The sequence below is a fragment of the Mercenaria mercenaria genome, chromosome 2 (genome assembly GCF_021730395.1).
Source record: "Mercenaria mercenaria strain notata chromosome 2, MADL_Memer_1, whole genome shotgun sequence".
Classification (NCBI taxonomy): Eukaryota; Metazoa; Mollusca; class Bivalvia; order Venerida; family Veneridae; genus Mercenaria; species Mercenaria mercenaria.
This window is the reverse complement of record NC_069362.1, coordinates 103,248,969-103,274,648: the sequence shown is the minus strand read 5'-3', so window position 1 is coordinate 103,274,648 and position 25,680 is coordinate 103,248,969. Positions and strand designations below refer to the sequence as shown.

Genomic DNA, 25,680 nt, shown 5'->3' with positions numbered 1-25,680 from the left:
TTGAAATCTTCACTAACTTATATTTAAAAAGATATGTGACCCAATTACCTTTTGAAGCAGCAATATACACGTTTCGAGTGTGCCAAATAGATTTTCTTTTCTTGAACATGAATTGAAATGGTTGTACAGGTAATTAAAGGAACAATAGAGGCTTCTGAATTTTTAACACATTTTCTTGTGTGCTCAAATATCACATCGGATACAAGCAATATATTAATTCACACATGAAAATGGCTAATGTTTTAATGATGTAACATTGTGTTTTTTTTAAGAAAATGAACAATAGCTTAACATGCAACATTTTGTATTACAGGCTTATTGTGGATAGAGTGTAAACAGATATACAGCTCAGGGGGTCTGTCTTACTTCACAAACTACTATAATTTTATGGACTACAGTGTCTTATCCATGTATCTAGCGTCTTACGTGCTCAGATTCTTTACTGAATACGTCGTATCAGACGCTGACAAGTGAGTAATATCTGACAATATAGCAGAATATTTATTTTTCTGCATCTGCTACTTATATGTCAAATTTGTCTAAACTGTGTCATCATTTTATTTGAAAATAACAGTCTATTAACAATCGCATATGAGTGTAATTGCTGTGCAGTTAATGTAAGTGGGTACTTCCTTTTTTATTGTAATATCTTGCAATGATAAGAGAGCATTTACAAATGGTTGTCTGACGCTTGTATCAACTGAGTACTTACAGTAGAAACTGTTATATCTGAAAATATGTCAGTCCATGAACAAATCTGTTATCTGACGGAAGAAGTCAAGATCATTCTTACAGCATAAAATAAAAAGTTACGCATAATTTTAGAATGCTAGTAAGTAACGTTCCATTGTCCGCATGTCTAATTCAGATGAGAAGGTAAGGAATAAAAGTTTGTTTATACAGGGTATCCAAAAGCCTTGGACTTAAACCACCTATAATTCTGTTAGTTTTCAAAAATGCAGAAGTGCATTACACTCCATTGAACTAAGATGTACACGCTCATAAGGTTGCAGTCAAAACATAGGTCTGAAACCATGACTTAAACACGTGCATAAGCGACCAAGCACGTTTCAGAATAACAATGGATGTGAAAAACATTACCTCATAAAACCCTGAATATATGTTATACATCGTTATAATTGTCAGTTTTGCAGGCATGTTTTGGGGACACCATATATGTCAATGATATGTGAATTTTAGATTATGTAATATCTTTACAATTATTGATGATGACAAGACTGTTTTCTTTTCTTTTTGTCGTAATTTCTGCGGGTCACAAATTATTTTAAGACTGGCAAGTTTTGTAATTGTTGATTACAATGTCAAATGCATATTTTGACGGAGAGATAAAGTATCACTGCAGTGCTTTTATATCAATAAAGAATGCTATAAATATGATTCTATTTTGGCAGTCAATACCCTGTTTTGTGTTGAAAAGAAGCTATTCAATGTGAATCTTAAATCAAAATGAATCTAAAATATACATGTAGTTTTATATTCAATTACTGGTAAAAGAAGAAACTAAATTCTTTCTTTGGACTTCCCCAAGGAGTGCTTCATTAATTATATAAAAAGCTGTTAATGCATTACCGCATGGTACAGGTCATATTTATGACATTGTTTACAAAGTCTGTACTACCTTGATAATACAGATTTGGTGATTTTAAAACAAGTAAAAAGGTACAGTGCTTTATATGGTTTATGTCATAAATACCACTTTGTATTGTTGTACAAAGATACTCCTTTGAAACTATTTAATACTTATGTGTCTATTTTCAAGTTTTTTTCAAGGCACCTTGCGAGCACGTGCCCTGTTAAGGCAGGGTAATCACTCTCATTTCAACCTACTGCTGGATGAAATCAAAGATTCCAAAAATCATCCAAGAAACTATTTCATGGAAGCATGTAAGTATATGTTACCATACATAATTATTTTTCCGTTTATCATACGTAAAGACATAACATTTGGGTTTTTTTCTCTCAAAAGATATTACTCTGACTTTCAATCCTACTGGCAGCATATGTTTAGTGGTGTGAAATCCTGAAAATTATCGTCATAAAACAATTATAATTGGAAAAAAGAAATATATTCCGTTTGTTTATTTTATCATTTTAACACTTCCGTAATTTTCTTTCACCACTTTGTCTTTCTGTATGTTTTCCTGTGTCTGGGACTCAATTTCTAGAGCATATCTTTGGAACTTTGCAAGAGTCAGATCTTCTCACGCTTTCAAGATGACTTTGAGTGGAAACAAAAGTACAAGAACAATAACATTACTATGTTTGCCTTCCCAGGTTATGACCTAGCTCTAACTTAGCTATATCCTAATCATAACATAGCCAGAACCTAGCTAGTCCTGCTAAATTCATCTTTTCATACATTCAAAGGAAGAACAGATGTGTGTTAGATGATTTCCTAATATAATTATCACTTTCAGGTATTAGGTGCCAGAGTGATGGATGGTCTTTGTAATATACCATTTGTTAATTGTGCATTATTATTTTCTCTTTATTTTTTTTTTTTTTTGCCTTCTTACGCACTTTCTGTGCCAGTTTGTTTCTGATGTTTATTATTTGCCAGACGTTTTAATATTTATGTAATAGAGCTTGTTACCTTCACTTAAATTTTACTTCATTGCCTACTGAAAAGAGGATTTCTACTGAGGTTGCTTTGTTTGGCAGTGTAGTATATTCATTGACTACCTCGCGAAATAGTTCTCTAAATTTACGGAAGTTTTGCAGTGTGAAAAATATCAACTTACAGATCAGGTTTGTACTGGTACAGAATCCAGGAACACTGGTTAGGTTAACTGCCCGCCGTTACATAACTGAAATACTGTTGAAAAAAGGCGTTAAACCGAAAACAAACAAACCAACCAACCTTTCGCAAGCCCTTACACTGTTTTAGAAACAAATAAACAAATATAAAGATGGTAAAAACACTAGTCTGTGACGTTTGAAATTTCAAACTGAACATTTAACTGAGGGGGGTGTAATAAAATCTATTTCAAGAACCTAAACATAAATAATTTGACAGTTCTTTCCCAACTTTATTATCATAATTATTATTTTGCAAGCGCGTTTCAAGTGGAAAATGGACGACCCGGAGATAGTTTCTGATGTTTTGTTTGCCATTGCTAATGTGATAAGCTTTGCCCGAACTACCTACCTCATGCCAGCGTTCGAGGTGCTGGGACCTCTACAAATATCGCTGGGCAGGATGATCGGTGATATCACTAGATTCATGGTGCTCTTCACACTTGTAAGTTTCTTTTAGTACTTCCGGAAAGTTCGTTGCTTATGTCATCACACATGTTTGCGATTTCATAATTATGTAAGAATGTAATTACTCAGTTTGACTCATGTCTAATAATGCAAGTTTAAGGCAGTAGAAGATTTATATAGATATATGTAGAAAACGTCCACATTGTATGAAAACAATAACACGAGTGTCTGAAAAGTTTAATCTATATTCTAACAACATCGGTTTGGTTTCTGTTAAACAGTTCAAACTGAAAGTGAAACGTTATTGTACGATAAAATCATTGTTTATACCACAATATTATGTCACATACTCATACGCTCTGAAAGTAAACTGTATTATCTCCCTGAATAGCTCACACTAAATATTTTTAAGTTTACAATGATACACCTAAAGAGCAATGCAGATATTATGTGTTCAAATTATAAAGATTTCCACGGACCAGAAAGAAACTCTGCAGAGCTGTAATGGTGGAAGCTTACTGTCCAAATTGATTGCATATGTTCTGTTTTAGGTACTGTTTTCGTTCATGGTAGGTCTTCACAATTTATACTGGTATTACGGTACACAGCGGATTAAGATGAAAGTGAACGATCATACAGTGTTTGTGTATGCAGCGGAAGCATTCCAAGGGTAGGTTACAAAACGATGTAACTCATTGCAAACTTGGAGCGTTCTTCTGCGCATGCCTGAAAGTGATTATCAATTGTAGCGCACGGCAAAAATATGCATATTTTTGCATATCCGCATGCATTTAGTGTACAATATGCATAAAATACTGACTAAAGGTTAGGGTTAGTATCACCATGGTTACAAAATATATACATTTAAGATATTTTCGTTCAAATTTAGTTAATCCGGTATGTACCGGAGTCTGTAATTTATACCGGCGCTCCAAGTCTGCATTGAGTCACAGTCGTTACAAAACTGTACATTAAGACTTGTTTTGGCAACCTCTAATATATAAGATTGTTTCCTCTACTCTGGAGTCTGTTCAACTGCTATACCTTTCCGTTATGTAGCGAATATAAGATCTTATTGATGCACGGCCACTTTGTTCTCCTGGAATCAAGACCAGACAAAGTTTTGGGTAGCTTAGCTAATATCCATCTTGCAAGAAATCAAAAAGACCTATTTCGGTTTGAACAAATGTCTGTACACAACAAACGGTCATGGCTAATATACAACCGGACATTGAATTGCAATTTTTTAAACTTAAGTTTTGATTGCGATCAAAATCATGTTTATTCTAAAATATTTAGAAGGTTTATGCCGGATGCATTTAGCGCTATTCATTTCTGTGTTTAGGGCGTTGTATGCTTCTGGGAAATCTACTCTTACTTTTTATTTAAGTTCATTTCGGAATTTGTGTCTGGTCCGTTGTGGTTCCTTCAACTTATTCAAGCCCCTTTTCGAACCTTTGAGGGGAATGACAATACAATTTAAAAGATGTCCTTTTACATAAAAACTGCTATAAACCGAGATAGTAAATGCTTGGGTAAATCGATCTTCATGTATATCAATGGCTTATGCCTGCAGTTGCAGTAAGCCTGGTTATTATCTATGGTTGCAGGTTAAAGCAAACGTTTTACAGCTTATTTTGGTCAATATTTGGACAAGTTAGCATTACGGATATCAACGTCAAGCATCCAGGACCAGGCGGAGGTAAGCATTGCAAACGAATATTAAGTTTTAGATCAAAAAATGATATCCATATCATTCATGTTTTGGCTTTCATTTTCACATATTCATTCGGTATTCATTCGATTTATATTTCGTTATTACAGTTCAAACTGTAACGGGGACTGTTCAAAAGTACAGTAGTCTGTATATTTGCAGTGAATTGTGACAAAATACAATATAAATATATTTTTTGGGTTAAGATAATATGTAATTAGCTAGAAAACGACTATTGACTACACTGAAGAGAATTCCTTCGAAGTCGAAAACGCAACAAACTTGAATATTTAGTCTTTGCGCTTATGACTTAAACATAATTATTGAGAGAAGTGTCAGTCTTTTATATTAAGATGTAAGATGCCTATATATTCATCCTGTATTAAGTTTTGTTTAAATTTCTTAACTATAACTGTTTTGTTTCCATTTTTTCTTCAATGTTAGAGTATGTGTTCAACAAGTTGAAAGGTCAGGGCTCGTCTAATTTAAATAGAATAAGTAAGTTATTGATAGAGTTAATTTTGTAACATCTAACAAAATAATCACACCTTTCACTACTAAAACTAACAACAATCTTAACTCTTAGTAGATTTTGATACTTCAGTTTTTCGCTGACACGATTAATTTCTCAGTCATTTATGATCGTCTAATATTGTTAGTACTGCAATAAGCGGGAATGCCAGCATGTTGTTTTCTCAATGTGTTTTCGTATAGTTCGTTGTCGAAGTTATTGGTGTTTGTTCAATCAGAAAGAAAATAATATGAGCCGCACCATGAGAAAACGAACATGGTGTATTTGCGACCAGCATGAATCCAGACCAGCCTGCGCATCCGCGCAGTCTGGTCAGGATCCATACTGTTCGCTTTCAAATCCTACTGCAATTTGAGAAACCATTAGCGAACAGTATGGATCCAGACCAGACTGCGCGGATGTACAGGCTGGTCTGGATCCATGCTGGTCGCAAATGCACTATGTTCGTTTTCTCATGGTGCGGCTCATTTATTGTATTCTGCACTCCTTTCTCTTTCCTACAATTCTTCAGTAGCAGTATGATCTTATTGTTTATATTTGATTCTTATTTGACATAATTAATCAATTTTAAAGGTGGTTAACTAAATTTTTATTCTAAATAATGGCATCAAGGTTTCAGACGAAAAACCTTTATGACAATTGTCTTATCAAGCATTACCTCATTATTTTTATTAATAATCATGTTGTCAATTTACTTCTTCCGTATTATCATTAGGTCACACATTCTTAAAGAATGGAGGCCGTACAAAGGCACCCCTTCCTTAAAATCAGTGTTGTTATTGTTTGGTCCGTTGGATTGATGCTTAGCCAGTTGTACATTCAATTCATTACCTCTCATGGAACCGCGTCTGCTAATATTAACTATAGTAATTATTTGAAGTGAAATTAAACAGTTATGTTATGACATTTTGATCAGACTGTTTGAACATTATGGTCGTCTTTTTTCAAATATCTGTTGAAATGGGATTCTTTCCATTTCAGGTCCAGATCATTTACCTTCTAAGTGGCACCTATTGTCATTTTCTAGTATCCATAGTACGTTAAGAAAAAAAGACTATACATTTTACAATCTTAGCAATGTACAGACAAATGTAAAGACAAAAACCAAAACTTGTACCATGTTCACATCTTTTGAAAACCTATGTACTGTGTTTTTAAGCATGCACTCTATACATTCTTGCACTTGTTTCCTATGCACGCCCAGTTCGTCAGTGTATGCTTCTGGACAGTGACCGTAACAAAATCCTTTGTACGGACGGACCAATCAAAAACGGGTCCAGGGCAGGTATAACACGTGGTGCATGTTGTTTGTAGGTAGTTTGTTTTACATACTTGCCATATGATATCTTGCTGTAAGGTAGTATAGTAGCGATTTATATCAAAGCTTTTAAAGAAACTCTGAAAAGATTTATGCGCATGATAAAAATTTTATGTATCAATACATGTTTTTATGTTAAATGCATTTCTGATGGTCGTCATTTTGATAATTATTTTCGAAAGTCTAGAATCTTAAAATTCCTTCAAAATACTCTGAATTTCATTCACAGTATATCGCTTCCCCATTTATTAGCTTCGCTTTGCCGGTGATTTTCTGAATTATGAATTGCAATATGCCAGGGTGTTCTAAAAGATTTCATACAAGCTCTATTACTTTGATATAACTGATCGAAATACAGGTAAACGTCTTTGTGCTGACACACTGCGAATGTAAAACATCGGATCGGTAGTTGCATATTTATAAGGGTTTTAAACGTATGATACTACAGAGCTTGTAATAATAATAATAATTGTTAAATCATAGTTTAATCGCTTTTCAAAAGAAATTATCAAACAAATGAAAGTAAAGTACCAGCTTTTAAAAAAGCCAACAATATTGAAAAAAGCCAATAATATTGATATACTCATATTTATTACATTCCCTGATATACAGCCAGCACCTCATTAACGAATACAAAAGCTTGTATTCATCTCCATCAGATACGTAAAAATATTCAATGCTGGGGCTATTTGTTTTAGTTTTTACCTCAAATATGACGTTAGAATGGCCTGGACGTTCAACGTCTCAGAACGTTCATACTTCCAGATGTATTTTCATTATTTTGTGGTTAAAATTATAGCATCATAACACTGGAAATAGGTATATAGAAAGGTCAATAAATCAGTATCTTGATCTGCAAAAACGCATCCGGCTTGAGTGAATTTTGCCAGGCTGGATTATAAACTGTGCAAGTGTCTCATGGTATCAAGGCCTGGCAAAATCCGCTCTGGCTGAATACACCATAGCAGATCAAGCTACTGTTATAAAACCCTATTACTCGTTTTAGAGGTTAAAACGTACCTTTCTATTCCGATCAGATGTAACAAGTTTATGAGATTTGGATATTAAAACGTAAAGAACACCCCTGTTATCTTGCTTATTTTACTAACAAGATTAACCATGGAGTTTTGTAAGTATTTGCATCACAGAAATATAGGATGTTGGTGCGGATTTATTGGGATGCATGTTTTCTTTACCCCCTAGAGACATCATTAATTAACTGAAAAATGGCAGTCAATTTGCCAGGAGACGGTATATTTCAACAAAACATTAAACCACATTCCAGTGCACATTATCATTTTCTTTGGCTTTTGACGTTGTTCACGTTCATTAAGTATTTCATATTTAATAACATTCCTTGCGCTATTTCAATCGTTATCTAAATGTGTGTACGTTGGAGAGGTTGGAATGTGATATAATTTACATATTAATATACTATATGATAACATGATTGAGCTGACATGTAAATGGATTACATAAGAATTCTAAACAATTCCCTATAATTTCGTTAAATAAGTATTTCTATACGGTAAAATTAGTTAAGAAATGCAACACTCGTTTTATAATCTGCGTATTGATTTTTCATTTTAGTATTTAGTGCTGGGCAGGGTCCAGGTGCCGCCATGACAGAAAATAGCACCGATATTGTTGAAGGTGTCGGTCTTTTCCTGTTTGGAATCTACCATGTCGTTATAATAATCGTCCTCATTAATATGCTGATAGCTATGATGAGTCATTCCTTCGAAGCTATTCAAGTAAGGGATTTTAATTTAATAATTGTCCTCATTAATATGCTGACAGCTATGATGAGCCATTCCTTCGAAGCTATTTTAACTTCTTTATTTCACTCAGATCATGCAAACAAACATGTAAACATGAGGTAATCACATAATTACTAATAGCATACGTGATTAAAGTAAACAATCATTACAATATATACTTATTGCGTAAGAGCAAATAATTCTGCAATTTTCTGCTCGCAAGAGTGATATAAGATGCTAATTACAAATTACTTAAATGGATAAGACTGATTTCATTTGAATTTTCAGAAATTTACTTAACAATCAAACATAGTTTCTTATATTCTGAAAAGATTACAGGATCCGTATCCTCGAACAAATCTAGGCTATGCAATTAATGGAATTTTTGTCATGCAATTAGGTAGAGCGTGACATTGCCTTGGTAAAATGGAAGACTTTGCTGAAGAATTTAAAGATATGACAAAAAAATGAATGAACAATGACGGTTTGTTTCTGTCTTACACCAAAATATCTTTCAGTCACGAAGGCCAGGTCTTAAATGTAACTATCTTCAAAACATGCTTTTGATATGATATTTGTCTCATTATTTTTCATCTGAAAATACTTCCAGTTATAAAGGTTTCTTTTACATGATTATTGTGTATAGGGTGACTGTGATGTGGAATGGAAGTTTGCGAGGACAAAGTTGTGGATGAATTACATGGATGACGGGAGCACATTGCCAGTACCATTCAACATGATTCCCTCTCCAAAATCATTCTGTTACCTGTGGAAGTGCGCTCGAGACCTGTGCATAGGCAACAAGAATGGCAAGAGAGAATATGAAAGAAAAATAAGAAAAACGTTTATAAAGGTGAGACACAGTGTTGATATATGAATGGTGTAATGTAAAAGTAGGAAATGTTGTTGGAGTAGTGTCTTGGTGTCTTGTATCTTGTCATATGTGTTTGCTAAGTCATAAATTAAAGAGTATTATTGCTCGGTAATGTCTTCTGGTGAATGTTTATAACAGTTGATTTCATATGAACGACATGCGATTGTATAAGTACGGAAGATAATATAGTATTTTGGATACTACTCAGGGAAATGGAATGGTACTAAAATTATTTTACTTTCAGAGCACATGGCAAAACAATGTCAACATGAATGTTTTAATGGTAGGTATAGCATTCAGCTTAGGTTTGAGTTACGCAATTAACAAGAAATATAATCCTTATTTGTTCAATGTATGCAGTAGACTTTTCGAAAAAGTAGACGAAGATGTAGGCAATGTAGCCTGTTACAGAAAACACACAACAGGAGGTGAAGCATACAAGAACTTACCAAGAAACATGTCCAGGTGAAGACGTTAGAGAATACGGATAAGTGCAGATTGTTTTACGATAAAGACATTTTTTGGAATTGCACTCACTGTACCAGAAAGGTGTTTCATGGGCGCTACAGGGCAATAATCGTGGCGCCGTGGAAACATCCTTCTCGTGCTGTGCAGATATCTACTGACCTTTCATGGGTGATACAGGACAATAACCGTGACGGGGTGGAAAAATCCTTCTCGTGCTGTGCAGATGTTCTGTTCTTTCATAGGCGCTGCAGGGCAATAATCATGGAGTCGTGGAAACATCCTTCTCGTACTGTACAGATGTCTACTGTTTTTTTTATGGGCGCCACAGGGCAATAATCGTTGAACATCCCTCTCGAGCTTTGCAGACATCTACTCTTCTAGTTCTACAAGCACAAACTAGTGCTGAGTATCTACAGGAACCTCTTTAACTTTACTGTCCGGAGTTTTGACGCTGGACAACACGCAACTGAAAGATATTGAAAATCTTGCAATGCTGCAACTAAAAGCACATGATCAGTGTGCCTTCGTTTTAACATCTTCTCCAGTTTTGTTTGAAGAATAGCATATTTACAGAACGCTGAACCAGTTTGAGAGTAGTTTGGAAGTACTATCCTTTGTGCAACTGTGCATTATATGAACTGTTCTTACGTTATTGTTTGAATTCATGATGGACTGTATTTTTTCTAGTTTATCATCATACTGGGTATTTAAAATGTTTGAAAGAGGGTTGGTCAAACTATTTCATGTAATCAAATTTATCTATAAACACAAAATGCATCAAGGCAAAACAATAACGATTTTGATTTGATTCAATCTGTTCATGAGAAGTAATGAAATATGCAGAACGCAACGCTATGCACCGGAACATCTAGTGGACTAGACCAGAAGTATAAATATGTTAAAAAGCGAATCTAAGACTGAAGAACGAGTTTATGTTTTAAGGCCATTTATAGCACTTAAAGGCTAATGTAATGTTGTAAAGATTTATTAAATAAATAAGAAGTTCTTTGGAAAGCATAGAACACAATCAGTCAAATTAACAACATACTCTATTTGACTGTCAGTTTATTTGGGGTAATGAAATGTACGATACCCGTACATCACTGTAGCCTGTATATATGTTGTAAGGATTTGTGTAGTCGAAGAAACCTTACTCCGTATTATTACATTTTTTGTTAACATAATTATTCATTTTATATTTGACGTTTTCCTATATTTCAATCATCCTGTGCGCAGTTGCCAAAAAACCTATGCTTTTTGCCTTGTCTTTCGTGCAATGTGTAGATTATGAATTGGAAATATTTGCTAAATCGAATCGTTCAGTCTTGTGAAGTGAATGTTTGAATGTTTATTGTACTAACAAGGAATTACTAACCTATACGCAATGTCTTTAATTCTTGTATATTGCAAGGTGCAGAAAAAACTCATATCAAAGGTATTTGTGACCACGAGTGTCAGTCTTTGGAAGAATATTCTGTATGAGCCGCACCATGAGAAAACCAACATAGTGCTTTGGCGAATAGCATTGATCCAGACCAGCCAGCGCATCCGCGCAGTCTGGTCAGGATCCATGCTGTTCGCTTTCAAAGCCTATTGCAATTAGAGAAACCATAAGCGAACAGCATGGGTCCTGACCAGACTGCGCGGATTCGCAGACTGGTCTGGATCCATGCTTGTCGCAAATGCATTATATCGGTTTTCTCATGGTGCGGCTCATATATTGTTTGAAAGGGATCACAGATCACGTAAACATTTAAACCAATATTCCTCGTGATCCAACTCTCTTGAAGTAAAATTTAATGCATTCACACCGTAATTATTTCGTAATAAAAAATAGAGTCTGCAAAGCCGATCCCTAAATTGCTTCGAAAGAGCAAAACGTAGAATTACGAGATATGTACTTAATTGCACACTTGTAAAGCTTTGTTACAAATATAAATTAAAAATAAAACCTTAGATTGTCCACACACAGCAAATTAAGTTCCCGCAATTATATTAGATACTTTCTGTTTTTATTATTCTGATAATTAGCTATTCAGTGAATACCAAATATTAAACCTTATCATTAACATGAAATTTATGTTGAAGTTATAGCAAGAAACTATTTGCTAAAGTGTATTCTTTCTTTAATTTTAGCTTTTCTCTTGTCTTGAATACTACGAAATAATTAATGTCGATATACCTTTAAACAAAAACAAAAAAACAAAAAACATAAAAACATTTCTATCCAAGTGGAATTTAGGCTAAAGTTATGTTAAAAATACATTTTATTTTGAGTTATTTGAAAAGATGCGTAGCACAAAATTTTAAGAATAATTATAGAAATATACTCAAAGCTGTGATATGGATAGGTAATCATCCCATACACAATTATATTTGACCACCATTTTTAAACATGTAAGAGAATATACAAAAGGGTCGATGTAAAATGTGGCGAATAGATTGTTGGAATCCTTTATTTTGTTATTATTTTGTATTTTAGTTGCAATTATTTCGTTTTCCAGAAAAATCATGAAATGGAATCAAATTTCAAGTCGAGTAGTGCCAGTCTACAGGTACCTAGCACGTAGCGCAACTATATAATCAGCCGTGTACACGTGTCTTTCTAATACATCATGTCTGTGTTCTTCCTACTATTGACGAAAATATTAACAAAAACAGATGATAATTATGTTTATAGTATGTAATAATAATAATGGACAATTTATTTATATCGTAATAATCGGACTTGTGATAACATGGTAACATGTCCCATCATATCTTGCTAATGCTATATGGAACCATTTTAAATGTTGTAAAACGTGACTTTTATCAGTCCAGCTTTAAATTGTGCTTTTAGAAAAAAAAAACTTGATGAAACACCTGAGTTTAGATTCAACGCACTTTGAATGCCTTCAGTTAAATGCATCAAATAGTTTGTAGATAGCAGTTTTAGTGAGAAAAGAATGTGCATCATAATTGTTTGTTTTATGAATGTTTTGTGTATGAAAAATGCAATGTTGCTGTATGCTGTTGATGCTGTTGTATTTGAGCACTATTTTTCTAGTAACATGGACTTTCATTTAATTTGAACGAATTGTTCAGCTGATTGTTTTGTCACATATCAAAGAATGTAAGTTCTCGTTATCAAACAAATACATCCGCAATACCTAAGTGCTTGACTTGACTTCTCTTTCTATATCATGTGTACGCTGGGCTATTCTTTGGAAACTTTAAAGTTCTAAAATTGGGCATGTCTTATTCTCAAGATTGACGGGTCCCTATGACCTCCGTTGAGAATTATTAAAAAAAATATCTAAATATACACAACAGTACTGACTGACTTCAACTAACTGACATGTTCGTTCAAATTAAATTCGTATGTATATTGTCCTTACCATAATGTTGTATTTTGGATTGGACAGAATACTGTGTAGAAAATACACTGTAAGTTTTAACAGTAGCATAAATAATTCTTTGCAATAGCAAGGATGGTTGTAATTTCACTGCAGTTGATTATGTTAAAAAGAAATAAAATTGAGCTAATTATCAGGTTTAACAGAATATCACCAAATGAAAACTGAACAGCAAATAAAGCATGTAAATAATACTATGCAAGAACTGTCATTGTATTGGCATATTCCTTAGAATTTGACAAATGATTCCAGGAAGGGGTCATACTTCCGGATTGGATTGTGTGTTTTTGTTGCTTGTCTTTTTCATTGGATACTACATCCTTAAAACTGGAAAACGTGTACATATTCATATATTTGTAGTAATGTCCGTTCCTTTCAGTTGAAAAATAAATTGTTCGTTGATATAGACATTTTCGCTATATAATAGGTTTCACTATGAAATCTAAGCAATGACTGTTGTGAAGAAATTAATATGAGCCGTGCCATGGGAAAACCAACATAGTGGGTTTGCGACCAGCATGGATCCAGACCAGCCTGCGCATCCGCGCAGTCTGGTCAGGCTCCATGCTGTTCGCTTTTAAAGCCTATTGGAATTGGAGAAACTGTTAGCGAACAGCATGGATCCTGACCAGACTGCGCGGATGCGCAGGCTGGGCTGGATCCATGCTGGTCGCAAAGCCACTATGTTGGTTTTCTCATGACACGGCTCATATAATGCCTTAATATGAAATCGGCATGATTCATCCATACAAAGAAAATAATTATTAAAAGTAAAATGAACTTCTAACGAACAACATTTAACCAACAATTTACCTGTCCATTGCATCTTTTATCGTTCATGGGACCTCCGTGGTCGAGTTTATAAGGTCTCAAAGCGTTAATTTGTCTGGAAGTGTGGCCCCTTTATTCAATATTTTTCCGAAATTCAACGAATATTGAAATATTTATATGCTGTTCAATTTAGAAATTACTTTACTTTAACGTTTGCAAATCTATTTACCTTTTGTGAAAATATCAGCAGTGCGTTCTGTTTTTAATTTGTATTATGTAAAATACAGTGAATGTGCCTACAGGGTATTTTTTTCTTCCAGAGGCGACGGGAAACGGTATGCAAAACATTAGAACTGAAACCGGATGATACCTCATATTCGGATATTATGCAGCGTCTGGTTAAGAGATACCTGTTCAAACTGGAGAGAGCGAAGGATGAAACTGAACGATGTGAGAACATCTCCAGATTTAACAGATATAATTGTGTGACAATTTTCATATTTCTTTCTGTTCATTTGTGGGTAAAATAAGCTCAATATATACATAAAATCATAAACCGCAATGTCCCATTTTTTATATAAGTCTGTTTTATGTTACCTAAAATATAGTAGACACTGCGGTAAGGCACATGCCTATGCAGTGTTCCTTTACACCAATCAGGATTTCTTATTAAGTTTGGTGACTTGACTCAAAAATGTATCTTTGCCATTTTCAGTTTCAAATTTGAATTTAGAAACCGGCAATCAGATGTTGATTGACCTTCTAACTGTAAACTTGTATAAATATCCTAATGTGTTTGAGTGAATTAATAATTGGGTCGGTCTACTTACAAGCATATTGTCACTGGCTGTCAAATACGTGGTATTACAATGCTATTGATAAGGTGATTTCGGCTTGGGTGGTTCCAGTTCTATCGTTTTTGGTACTTGTCCTAAACCAAGCAAACTTAATGCCTGATTAAATTTCACAGGACAGAGCGTCACTTAATTAAGAAGTAAGCACGCGTTCATTAAATACGCCGACCAGGACAATGTGAATTCATCTACATTTTTTCAGAAATCCAAATTATTCTAAGCTGAAATTTTGACCAACATTAACTTGATGTACACTTCCGTGTTTTAACACTTTTCATGATCACAAGTTACTGTAGTGTATAGCAAACTACATATCTTATCTTCTATATTCGTGATGAAATTATATCAGTAAGGTTATTCAGGTTATCAAAATGCGTTTGGGCTCGAATCATGTGTTTGGACTCCATCTTTTATAGAAAAGAATAACATGGCGACATCTGATAGCGAAAACATTCATCGTGTGTACAATTTTGTTTTATTTGCAGTAAAAGACAGTGCAGCAAATATTCAGAATATACGGACGGAAGAGATTGAACTGATTGATGAAGACGATGTTCCACCGCCAGTTCCTGACACTCCTCGCCGTATACAGTTTGATCGGGCATACGACACACAACAGCCCATACCTGAAGATCAGGAGACAAGTCAAAACAATTTCAGAAGTAAGCATAGCTTTTACCATGAAATGACTACGGTGAATGCAAGAAACGATTTTACAATATTTCATGAGGTAGTAACTGTTGGCAAGATAATCAAATAAAGGATTGCGTTAGAAATGAAAATCCAAAATTTTTCGCAACAGAAAAATCTCAGTTTAATTCACTTCCTAATCGTAGCAGAAATGTGCATATAATATAGATAATGCTTGTAACTGCGAGTAAATGATCTTGTTCTTAAATGTTTATTCTAAACCAATAATGATACTTTATCTACAGATACTAGAGGGTCGTCCATGCGCAAGCGCAAAGGAGGAGGGCGTGGTCAAGGGAGAAAAATTTCTCACGGTGCAACCCAGATTGCAACAACTTTAGCAATACCACAACTTGACGCTATACAAAGACAACAGAAACTGCTGGATGTAAGATTACAACATCTTCAGGCAAGCAGTAAAGAAAACAATAGAATTATTGACGATGTTGAATTCCTACGGCGTGTTATGACTGAAAATCAGAAAGCCATGTTTAACATTATCCATGCACTTGGCAATATGCAGAGCGAGATAGTGTCGCTGGTAAAGTGTCTGTCCCCGGCGGCATCGACTCCACCGCCAACAGCTAATGCTCATAATGTATCGAATTCGGTCTCTAAATCAAGTACATCCAAAAAGCGCATGAGCGCACAAGATGACGAGGAAAGTAGATTTTAAGATGTTATTAGCTTTGATATCTTTTGAAGTTATGGTTTAACGTTAGTAAATCGATCACTTAACATTTAGTTTATAGTCAGCTCACCCCGTGATTCCAGTACGTATAATCCGTTTAAACACAAGTGTTTTAAGTTCTCGCCGAGAATCGCATCAAAGTTGTTCTCTATGGCATACTTGCCAAGAGTTTTAAGATATAAGCGATATTAACAATAGTCAAATAAGAACAACACACTCTAGGGCATTTATAAACTAACGAACTGAGCGTTACTGTAAGAAAACCAGCAGAAAGGTTTTTCGCCCAATGTGGATCCAGATCAGCCTGCACATCCGTGCAGTCTGATTGGGATACATACTGTTCGTTAATCAGTCAGCTGAATACAAGTGCTGAAATTGATAAACTAGCAGTATGGATGTGGGCATAAATGAACAGAATGGCTATGCACTGACCTGGATCATTCATGGTCGCAAAACCTTAACGTTGGTTTACATGCAGGGTTCTCTCTATATATCAATGTTCTGGAAAAAATACATGCATATATGTATTCTTGCCTTTCAGTTCAGTACTATTACTCGTCACAACATGAGATCAATTGTCAAGCAACATTTAAGATAGTGATATTGCACAAACTCTTAAAATAGCTTTTTCTGAAAATTTTGTACAGTTATTTAAGAAACTGTTCAAGATGACTTGACAAGTGTTCAGTATGATCTATTTATTGAGTAAAATGACATGGATGAAAAATGATACAAATATGTTGCGATATGTGTCTCAAACATTCATTAATATTTTTTAATCTTGACTAGATAATCACTATTCACTTAAGATCTATTTATTAAAATAAGGTTGGATTTTTAGGGTGTGCTTTATGATGTAATGGTGTAATATTTGCTTTGGTCAGTATTTTTGTTTCTTTCTGTCTCATATCTCATCTTACTGCACGTACAATTAATGGGCACTTGCTCTGGTGTTAGGAAAACGTCTACATTTTTGTGTTAACGGTGTTTAGCGTTACGTTTGGCTTTTCAGTTTTTGTTGTTATTTTTTGTTATCCTGAAACCAATGAAAACATTTTTTTTTCAGTAACTTACCGCAGTACTTTATTGTTTAATTAAATAATAAAAACGAAGCAATCCATCTTATGTTATACATGTACTTGCTGGAAATATGTTGAAGCGTTCTATTTTATTAAAATGACTAAATTGAGACTTGATATCTGTGCTATTTTTGTAGCAAGTGGAAATTAGATTAACGTACTAACTAACGTTATATGAAGGTGTATGCTACATCAAAACTGTTAGTAGGTATACCGGTGATGGACATTTTTAGGTTAATTGCTTTTCGCCCCGTCTTATTTTTTTTTTCTTGTTATCTAGCGCAATTTACAATCCGAAACAAAGTTATGTTTGAGCTAGACGTAATACCCGGTAACTCTTACTGTTGTTTTGCAATTAATCGACAGTTTTCGCCAAAATCTCAAATTTACAGCAGTGTATAATATATAACTTGACAAGTTCATCGTAATACAAAATATCAGCATAACTATAAAGTGTCGCTTTAAGGGAACTTTATTTCTCCTTTAAATGGAGATGTTGGGGTCTAATTGTCCGTCAGTCTGTCTGCCTGTTTGTCCGCCTATCTTTTACAATTTCTTTTCCTGATAATTCCTGTTGTTATAATCTGTTTTTGATCAAACCGGTGTGGTCGTTCGATTAAGTTTTAGCGGGGATGTGGGATTTATTTATCGCTTGTGGAATCTCCTTCTGCACCTACCGTCAGGTTTTGTTTAAACTCAGTAGAAATGATCAGTCTATATGCGCATAGTGCAAGGTATTTTGGTGGTTTGGGATTGATTTTTTTTTCATTTATTTTTTTCGTTTCCGGTAACTGCTTTTACATATTTAATCAGATTTTCTTGAAACTTAGCAGAAACGATAATACAACGTAAAATTGTGCATATTATCAGACGGTAAAGGTTAATTGATTTCATGTTGTTATGACCGTTTTAAGAATATTTATTTTCGTTTTCGGAAAACTTCACCAATTTTTTTTCTTCGGTTTTGTGTATATTTGGTACAAAGCAAGATCTTGTTTTGTTTTGTGAATGTTCTTCTCTTGAATGACTGTTTACATTTCTTCGGACTTAATTAGATTTTTTGATATGCTGTGACCCGGCTTACATTTTCCAAATATTTTCATCCTCTTGAATTTGCAATTACTCTTTTGAGAAAGGAAGGTAAAACAACATTTATTTTGGTGTCCCAGCTTCCATTTTCCAAATAGTTTCATACCCGCTATTAATCTTTTGAGAAAAGAAGAGGAAACGTTACATTTATTTGGAAAAAGAAACTATTTTTATGGATTTTCTGTGACGAAATGAAAGTATCTAGAAATATTATTTTCTAATTATGTAACAAAAGCTCAAGGAAACGTCCTTGTAAGAATGGTCAACAAGAATGCATCACGTCTCAGAATATCTCTACATATGAGACTTTAATTATTGGTGAACATGCGAAATTTTGAGATTATTTCTTAAGGCAAAAACTACTTAAACATATTTATTCTCATTTCATGAATATCTTATTTCTAAAGTAATTATTTTGACGTATAATATTCCTATTTTCTCTTTAAAAAAACGAAGAGGAATGGCTTTGTGAAAATGTTCAGTACCCATTACATACCTCAAAACTGTCAATAAAATATTACTTTGTTATCATTAGGAAAAAAAAACAAGTGCACGTAGAGACTGGCTTTCTGATCAATCTAATCTGAAACATTGTTGTTCGTGAATTGCATCTTATTTTGGTAGATCAAGAGAGACAACATAAAGTATCCCAATTAAAGGTCTCCGAGGGTGGTAGTAGGATGTCTTGAATTCTTAAAGAATACATGTTTATCAAATTAATACCAGTTTAATGACCAAAAATGTAAATTTCCCATTGAGACAGTCACAGTTTCGAAAAATATATTTTAAGAAAATTGCATGGAAAAAAATGTTACATGTTAAGACAACTAAGATAAGACTGAATGTTCTCTTTTTCAAATGATACCAAAATGGCTGCCATTTACAGTGGCAAAATATCCAATCTAATCTTTTTATGCCCCCGAAGGTGGGCATATTAAAATCGCACTGTCCGTCCGTGCGTCCGTGTAAATTCTTGTTCGAGCTGTAACTCTGCCATCCACGAAGGGATTTTGAAATAATTTGGCATAAATGTTTACCATAACGAGACAATGTGTTATGCGCAAGACCCATATACCTAGCACCACGGTAAAAGTCACATTTAGAAGTCAAAGGTTATCAGGGTCTGTTTCGTGTCCGGATCATAGCTCTGCCATCGATGAAGGGATTTTAAAATTCCTTGGCATAAATGTTCCCTATATTAAAATAACATGTCATGAGCAAGACTCAGACCCCTAGATCCAAGGTCAATGACACACTTTAAAGTAAAACGTTAACAGGGTCTGCATCTTGTCCGGTCAATAACTCTGCCATTCATCAAGGGATTTTAAAAGTACTTGGCACAAATGTTCCCTATAATGAGTTGATGTTTCATGCGCAAGATTCAGACCCCTAGCTCCAAGATCAATGTTACTTTTTGAGAACATTTTTGTCCAGTCACAAAACGATTCATACCTAAACTATTTTGGCATATTTTGCGCAGACAACTGTAGCATTCTTGGGCACGCTTCGGGAGCATTTGTCACTAAGTGACAGCTTTTGTTTGACAAAAAATTCAGAACTAATCCAGATATTTTGAAATATTACCACATACACACAGACCACTCACATACTCTTAATTAGATATATGTAAAGCATAATTTACTTGCTCATAAAGTCTGTTTATTTTACATTTATCCGACTGCAAAGAAAACAAAATAACATTACAATGTTTTGTACAAAAAAAGAAAACGTAATATAGTTCTGAATATTGGAAACTGACTGTGAAATTACCTCTCCCTGGTTCTTTATTCATATTATTCCTAGAATACTCGATATATTATATGTCGTCCTGTTAATTAACAACGGTAATAATTGATGGATTGGAATATGTGTTTATGAATTTAAGACTCTCTCTGCACGTCGTAAGGTGATACAGAATGCGTTATTTGAAATAGAGCTTTATGCCTTGTGATATTTTAGGTTGTTGATTGACTTTTCAAAAATGACTTATAATTCTTAATGATTTAGTCTAAAAATAACAAAATAATCTAAAACTGCATTGCACGTATTAGTTTTATTTTGACGAGAAAGGAGAAAGTTTCCTCTTCACGTTCCTGCATTTCATGAAAATAACTTGAGACATATTTGTGCATCTTGTTCGGTGATAGTTGAAAAAACATATATCACAATTTACGTACATAGCATATTTGCTTTGAGGGTTTTGCCACTGAATTACCATTTTTGTCACTGCGTTTGTATTTTCATATGTATCATTGTAGCTCTCGTTTGTTATTAGAAAATTTTCCAGGCTTCTTTTTTCTTTATTTCTTCTTTATTTCGCTTTAAGAACAATGTGATAATGGAACTAAAGAGAAAACGTAATATTATATGGCAGTCTGATTAAATCAATATCGTTACTTCAGTTAGGTTACATTTCATGGCAATATCCATACTTATAGTTTACAAGTAGTATAAACATGCAATTAAAAACCAGACACTTTCAAATTTTTGACTCATTTATTGATTTACTATGTCAAATTATGCAGTATCTATTTTATGAATCAATTAAATAGATCATTTCCTTGGTTACATGAAGGTTGTTTATAGTTACTTACAGTTTTACTTGTTACACTTTATCTAAGTTTTGTTATATGACTTTTTCATATAAATTCCCGGTCCATAGTTTGCGCAATTAGCAGGTCTATTTTTCAATCTCAATTTTACTCATTCTCGCATACCAGAGGTTTACCATGGTTCCCTAGCTGATTTTGACGAACCTCTGTTGAATGAGATTGAATTCTACTGGGTTAAAGTCAAAACTTAAAGAAAAACAAAATATAAAAATCAGTTTCTGGTGATATGTAATAAAATATCTATATGACTTTAGACAACAGTTTTGACCTTTGGTTGTTAAGCCATTCAATGAGTGTATAATAGATCACATATTTTAGGCTTCATTTTCACTTTGCTTCGCTCCGTTGCTGCAAAACTTAATAATATTAGAATGTTAATAAATATATTGATCTATATCCTATACAAATGTATCTTCACTAACATGTATAATGATACAAAGTATAGTACCTTTCAGTCATAGGCTTATAAGGCATAAATTGACTTTGATCTGGTTCCCATGACAACAAGTTCTAAAAAGGTAATAATTAACCTGTATATAAACTCGTCTGTAAATAAATTATTTAAAGTAAAGAGGACATTTATCACAGATTGTTCTGGAATAATTTACAAAAATCGAAATTTAATGCTCTCTTTAAGTTGTCGTCGTCCAAACAGAAATTATTCTCTTGCATAAAATAAGTAGTTTTTACAGGCAGTAGCAACATAAATGTTATTTGTTACCAACGTATGAAATGAGCCAGACAGTTTATGCATGCATGAAAACCTAACATAAAACTAATTATAAACGAATGTACTTTGTAGAATTTTTGTTGTGCAGAACTACCTTAACCTAATGATATTTTCCCCATTTATTCAGTCTAAGAAATGTTTATGGTAGTGGGATTGGTTGTTACTTAGTTTCAGCACTTTTGCAGTTACTGCACTATTCTCTGATGTCTTTATAAATGCAATACATATTAAGCCGCATAAATTCTTTGGAAAGTGTGTCTTGTTTTATTCATGTAGAATTTCTATTTGTATGCCTTTAAACAGTTATTTCCAATTACAAAGTCAATGCTGAAACTGTATTTAAACAGCAAGTTTATCCTTAATGTTGTTATATAAAAATTAAAAAAAAAGTTTTCTGAGTAATAAAATTTGATAACGTCTATATTCATTTTGTTAAGTTTGTTTGTTGGAAACTAGTTTTATCATAACTTACTGTACAAATAAATATTTATTACTGCTTTTTCCGTCTTGTTTTCGTATTTTTGAATCCCAGATTTTCTTTATCAGGTTTCTTTGATTATAATACAAATTTCCGTGTCAAGTAAAAGATTTCAGTGCAATCGTAGACCGTATAATATATAATAACCATCTGAAATTATTTATTTAGTAAAACAGCAACTCGATCTTTGTAAAACGTCCAATTAGACGTACGAATCCCAGCCACTTTGTGGTGAATGAAAATTAACTCGCAAATGTCCATGCTATGAAAATAAACACACGCTTCCCATCTGCCTCTGATTAACCCAGTGAGTAAAGCCGGCTTCAAGATAAACACTGAGAGACCCACTAGCCTAATTCTAAACACTGAATCCAGCGGGGCTCATGATAAACTCCGGGTCCTGCTAGCCCCAGAGTGCGTAATAAATACGGCATTTTGATTTTGTGTTGCATCGTATAAAATAAATATTCAGTCATACGAATCCGTACCGCCTTATAGTTAATAAAAAAAACTAGTCCCTACCGCCTCGTAGTAAAAAACTAAGTACGACTGAGGTGAAGTTAGTTAAGCTGAGTAGTTTGGCGGCTAATGACATTTTGTTATGTTAGAAGGCTATTTCTATAGCTGTCTTAAACCTCTCTTGGCCTGTTCAATAAAATTAAAGCAGACAAAAAAATCAGTGTACTTATTATAAATTCATGGAATGTAGAACCGAATTGATGAAATGCTGGTGTCATAAATGAGACTTTATTTGCTTAATGAGAATGATTGAAGCTGAAATCATTTAGTCAAGATTACAGAGTGCAAGGGAACATCTAATCAGATTGGTTTTGATTATCACGCCAAAGATCTGGGCGATCAAAAATGGTACACAAATAGTCTTAAAAAGGTACCTTTATGGAAAACTGTCGACTTGCCGGTGAAACTGCGAATTACGGAGGGGATTTCTTCTTTCTTCTTCATCAACATGAAGTGGATATGCGCATATTTGCTGGACTTTACAATATTGCAACACCATCTTTACATTGTGCACTCAGTTTCGTCCAGAGATGTCATCCAATTCAAATGAAACTTGATATATATCGTGAAAATGAAGAAGACATGTGCAATAACCGGGAAATTCATGTCTGATATTTTTACAGAGTTATGCCGACACTTTTTTTTCACTTTACAATATGACAACTTTATCTGTACCTTATGTATTCAACTCCTTATACAGTTTCCAACTAAGTATGACGTTAGACTGAGATCAGTCATCAGAGGCCTTTTAACCTTTGTCCTGCTAAAATTCTATAATGAACTTGTCCATCTTTCAGTTTGGACAGTACCATTAACTCTTCAAAGGGGTGCATACCAAAATTATACTGACTGAATGGCGAATAGTGCAGATCATGATCACGCTTGTGCAGTCTGATCATGATTTACACTGGTCGCAAAGGCAGAATTAGTCCAGCATGATAAGGGTTAAAATAAATAGTTCTGCTTATAGTTTTTATTACATGTCTTCATAATCTTTTGACTCGCATTCTGAAGAAATAAGCCTAGACCGATAAGGAATTTTCATAGAAATTCTCAATATCAGTGGAAAAAATAAGTTTTAACCGTATTTGGATTCATTCTTATATTTTCTTGTCCTTTTGGATCATGGGGTCCATTCAATACCTACTCAATAGAATTCCGCTTAAGCAAGTGCTAGGGGCGTGAGAGGTGTTGCACATCTCATAAGCTCTCATTAACAGATTCAATCAAACCGTGTCTGTTATTTCATACTTTGCTTGTGCATTCTATCCTTCCAAAGGGTCTTCTTTTATATTTTGTAATGTATGTTTTTTATATCAACAGATTTTTAAGTCAAACATAAACGTATAGTTTTATACCATTTGTCATGTTAACGCGCATTAAGTCTACCGTGTTCTCTATGTGCAAAATACCCTGAAACATACAAGACATCTAAATAGGGTGTTGTTATCTTGAGGTTAAGTTTTCTAAGCTTGTGTGAAAACAGGTCACCTTCAAAGCGCAATATGACTTTGTTGATAATGTGACTGCAAAACTTTTTGCAGTCTGGCTAGATTGACAGATAAACACTACTACAGTACAGTTATGAACATAAAATATACAAGTTTTCTTGTTAAATTTTACTTTCAATAATTCTTTTTACATATATTTGTGAAAGGTTTGAATTGATCTGATTCAATCAGTAGTAAGTATCATTTAATATTTTGTGATTGATTACCTCCCTTTAAAGCGCTAATCATACAAGGTCATGTGCAATGTTGAACGCAGTGATTTTCTAACCATGTCATTATGTATACTCCCTGTTTAGACAGCTGCATTATCTGTTATTAGTCTGAAATTAAAATTCATATGAAGACATGTAGTGCCCATTGTATATTCATTTGATATGTTCAACGATGTGTATCGTATACTTGACAATTAATCTGATTGATTTTGCGCATATATTGATTTCTCATAACAATCAATGTTAATTAACTATAGAAATAAATAATTGAAAAATAGTAACATTCGAACTATGAAGTAAAATCTATCTTTTGAACACATTACAATATTCTTAGATTCGGTTGGTATTCACGCATGAAACTGACACTGAAAACGGTAGCATTATTCAAATTTTGCTTGGTCTAGGATTTATAAGATAAGGTAAGAAACAAGCATGACTACGCAAGGCAGCGTAAGCAAATAAATACGTATAGAAGGAAGTTCTGAACGGAACTGATGGCATAATACAGAATAAATCTCGGATCCAACATAGGAACGCATAAATCAAACCACGAATAAAAGATAACTTTCGTGTTGAATGATCGGCAACGTATCTATCTTTCAAAAGCTGAAATATTGGCACCTGAAAAATCCAAATTAGGACATGATATAAGTCTGAACTTTGCATTTTTTTTAATCATTTGCAAATAATTTAAAAATAAGCACATCGACCTAAATATTCTGTTTAACCAAATGAAAGGCAACAAAACTTACAAATATGAAAACTGTCTTTGATATCTAAATTGTAGATTTTTCTGTTGGCAAAAATGCCGCAAAAATTGAGATTTTCTCATGAAAACTTGATTGAGGTCAATATTTTTTCCAAATCAGTATAGCTAAAAATCAGTAATATGAGCCTATCTTTTTATTATTTGAATTTTCTAAGTATGAATTGACGTTTTAAAAAATGTGGTTTAATCAAATTCCACATTGTAAAATAGTTCCTTCTGAACATGCAAACTACCTTAATTAACAAAAAAAAAAAATGAGGCATTATTTGAACCATCTACCAAGCTGCAATACTACGGCCGTTGACTAAATACTATAGTTTAAATAAAACTATTTGGGTGCGTTTACAGAGGTCATTTATACATAGTTTAAAAGTTTATGAAAACATGAT

At 33.7% G+C, this 25,680-nt stretch overlaps 1 protein-coding gene across 6 annotated transcripts in view; it reads left to right on the top strand.

Annotated features, from left to right (window-relative positions):
- LOC123564762 (short transient receptor potential channel 7-like) overlaps positions 1-22,302 on the top strand; it is a 94,042-nt gene extending 71,740 nt beyond the window's left edge. The window contains exons 8-20 of one of the 6 annotated variants that reach the window (XM_045358558.2): positions 314-470; positions 1,781-1,905; positions 3,078-3,262; positions 3,777-3,895; positions 4,836-4,927; positions 6,676-6,756; positions 8,380-8,543; positions 9,196-9,402; positions 9,668-9,706; positions 12,396-12,446; positions 14,378-14,540; positions 15,397-15,573; positions 15,847-22,302. In XM_045358558.2, coding sequence (XP_045214493.1) covers positions 314-470; positions 1,781-1,905; positions 3,078-3,262; positions 3,777-3,895; positions 4,836-4,927; positions 6,676-6,756; positions 8,380-8,543; positions 9,196-9,402; positions 9,668-9,706; positions 12,396-12,446; positions 14,378-14,540; positions 15,397-15,573; positions 15,847-16,277 — 1,991 coding nt within the window. In that variant the 3' untranslated portion in view covers positions 16,278-22,302. Of the gene's footprint in view, positions 1-313; positions 471-1,780; positions 1,906-3,077; positions 3,263-3,776; positions 3,896-4,835; positions 4,928-5,383; positions 5,438-6,675; positions 6,757-8,379; positions 8,544-9,195; positions 9,403-9,667; positions 9,707-12,395; positions 12,447-14,377; positions 14,541-15,396; positions 15,574-15,846 lie in introns of all 6 variants that reach the window. The other 5 variants (XM_045358559.2, XM_045358560.2, XM_045358562.2 and 2 more) reach the window with 5 other exon arrangements.
- The last annotated feature ends 3,378 nt before the right edge of the window (positions 22,303-25,680 follow it).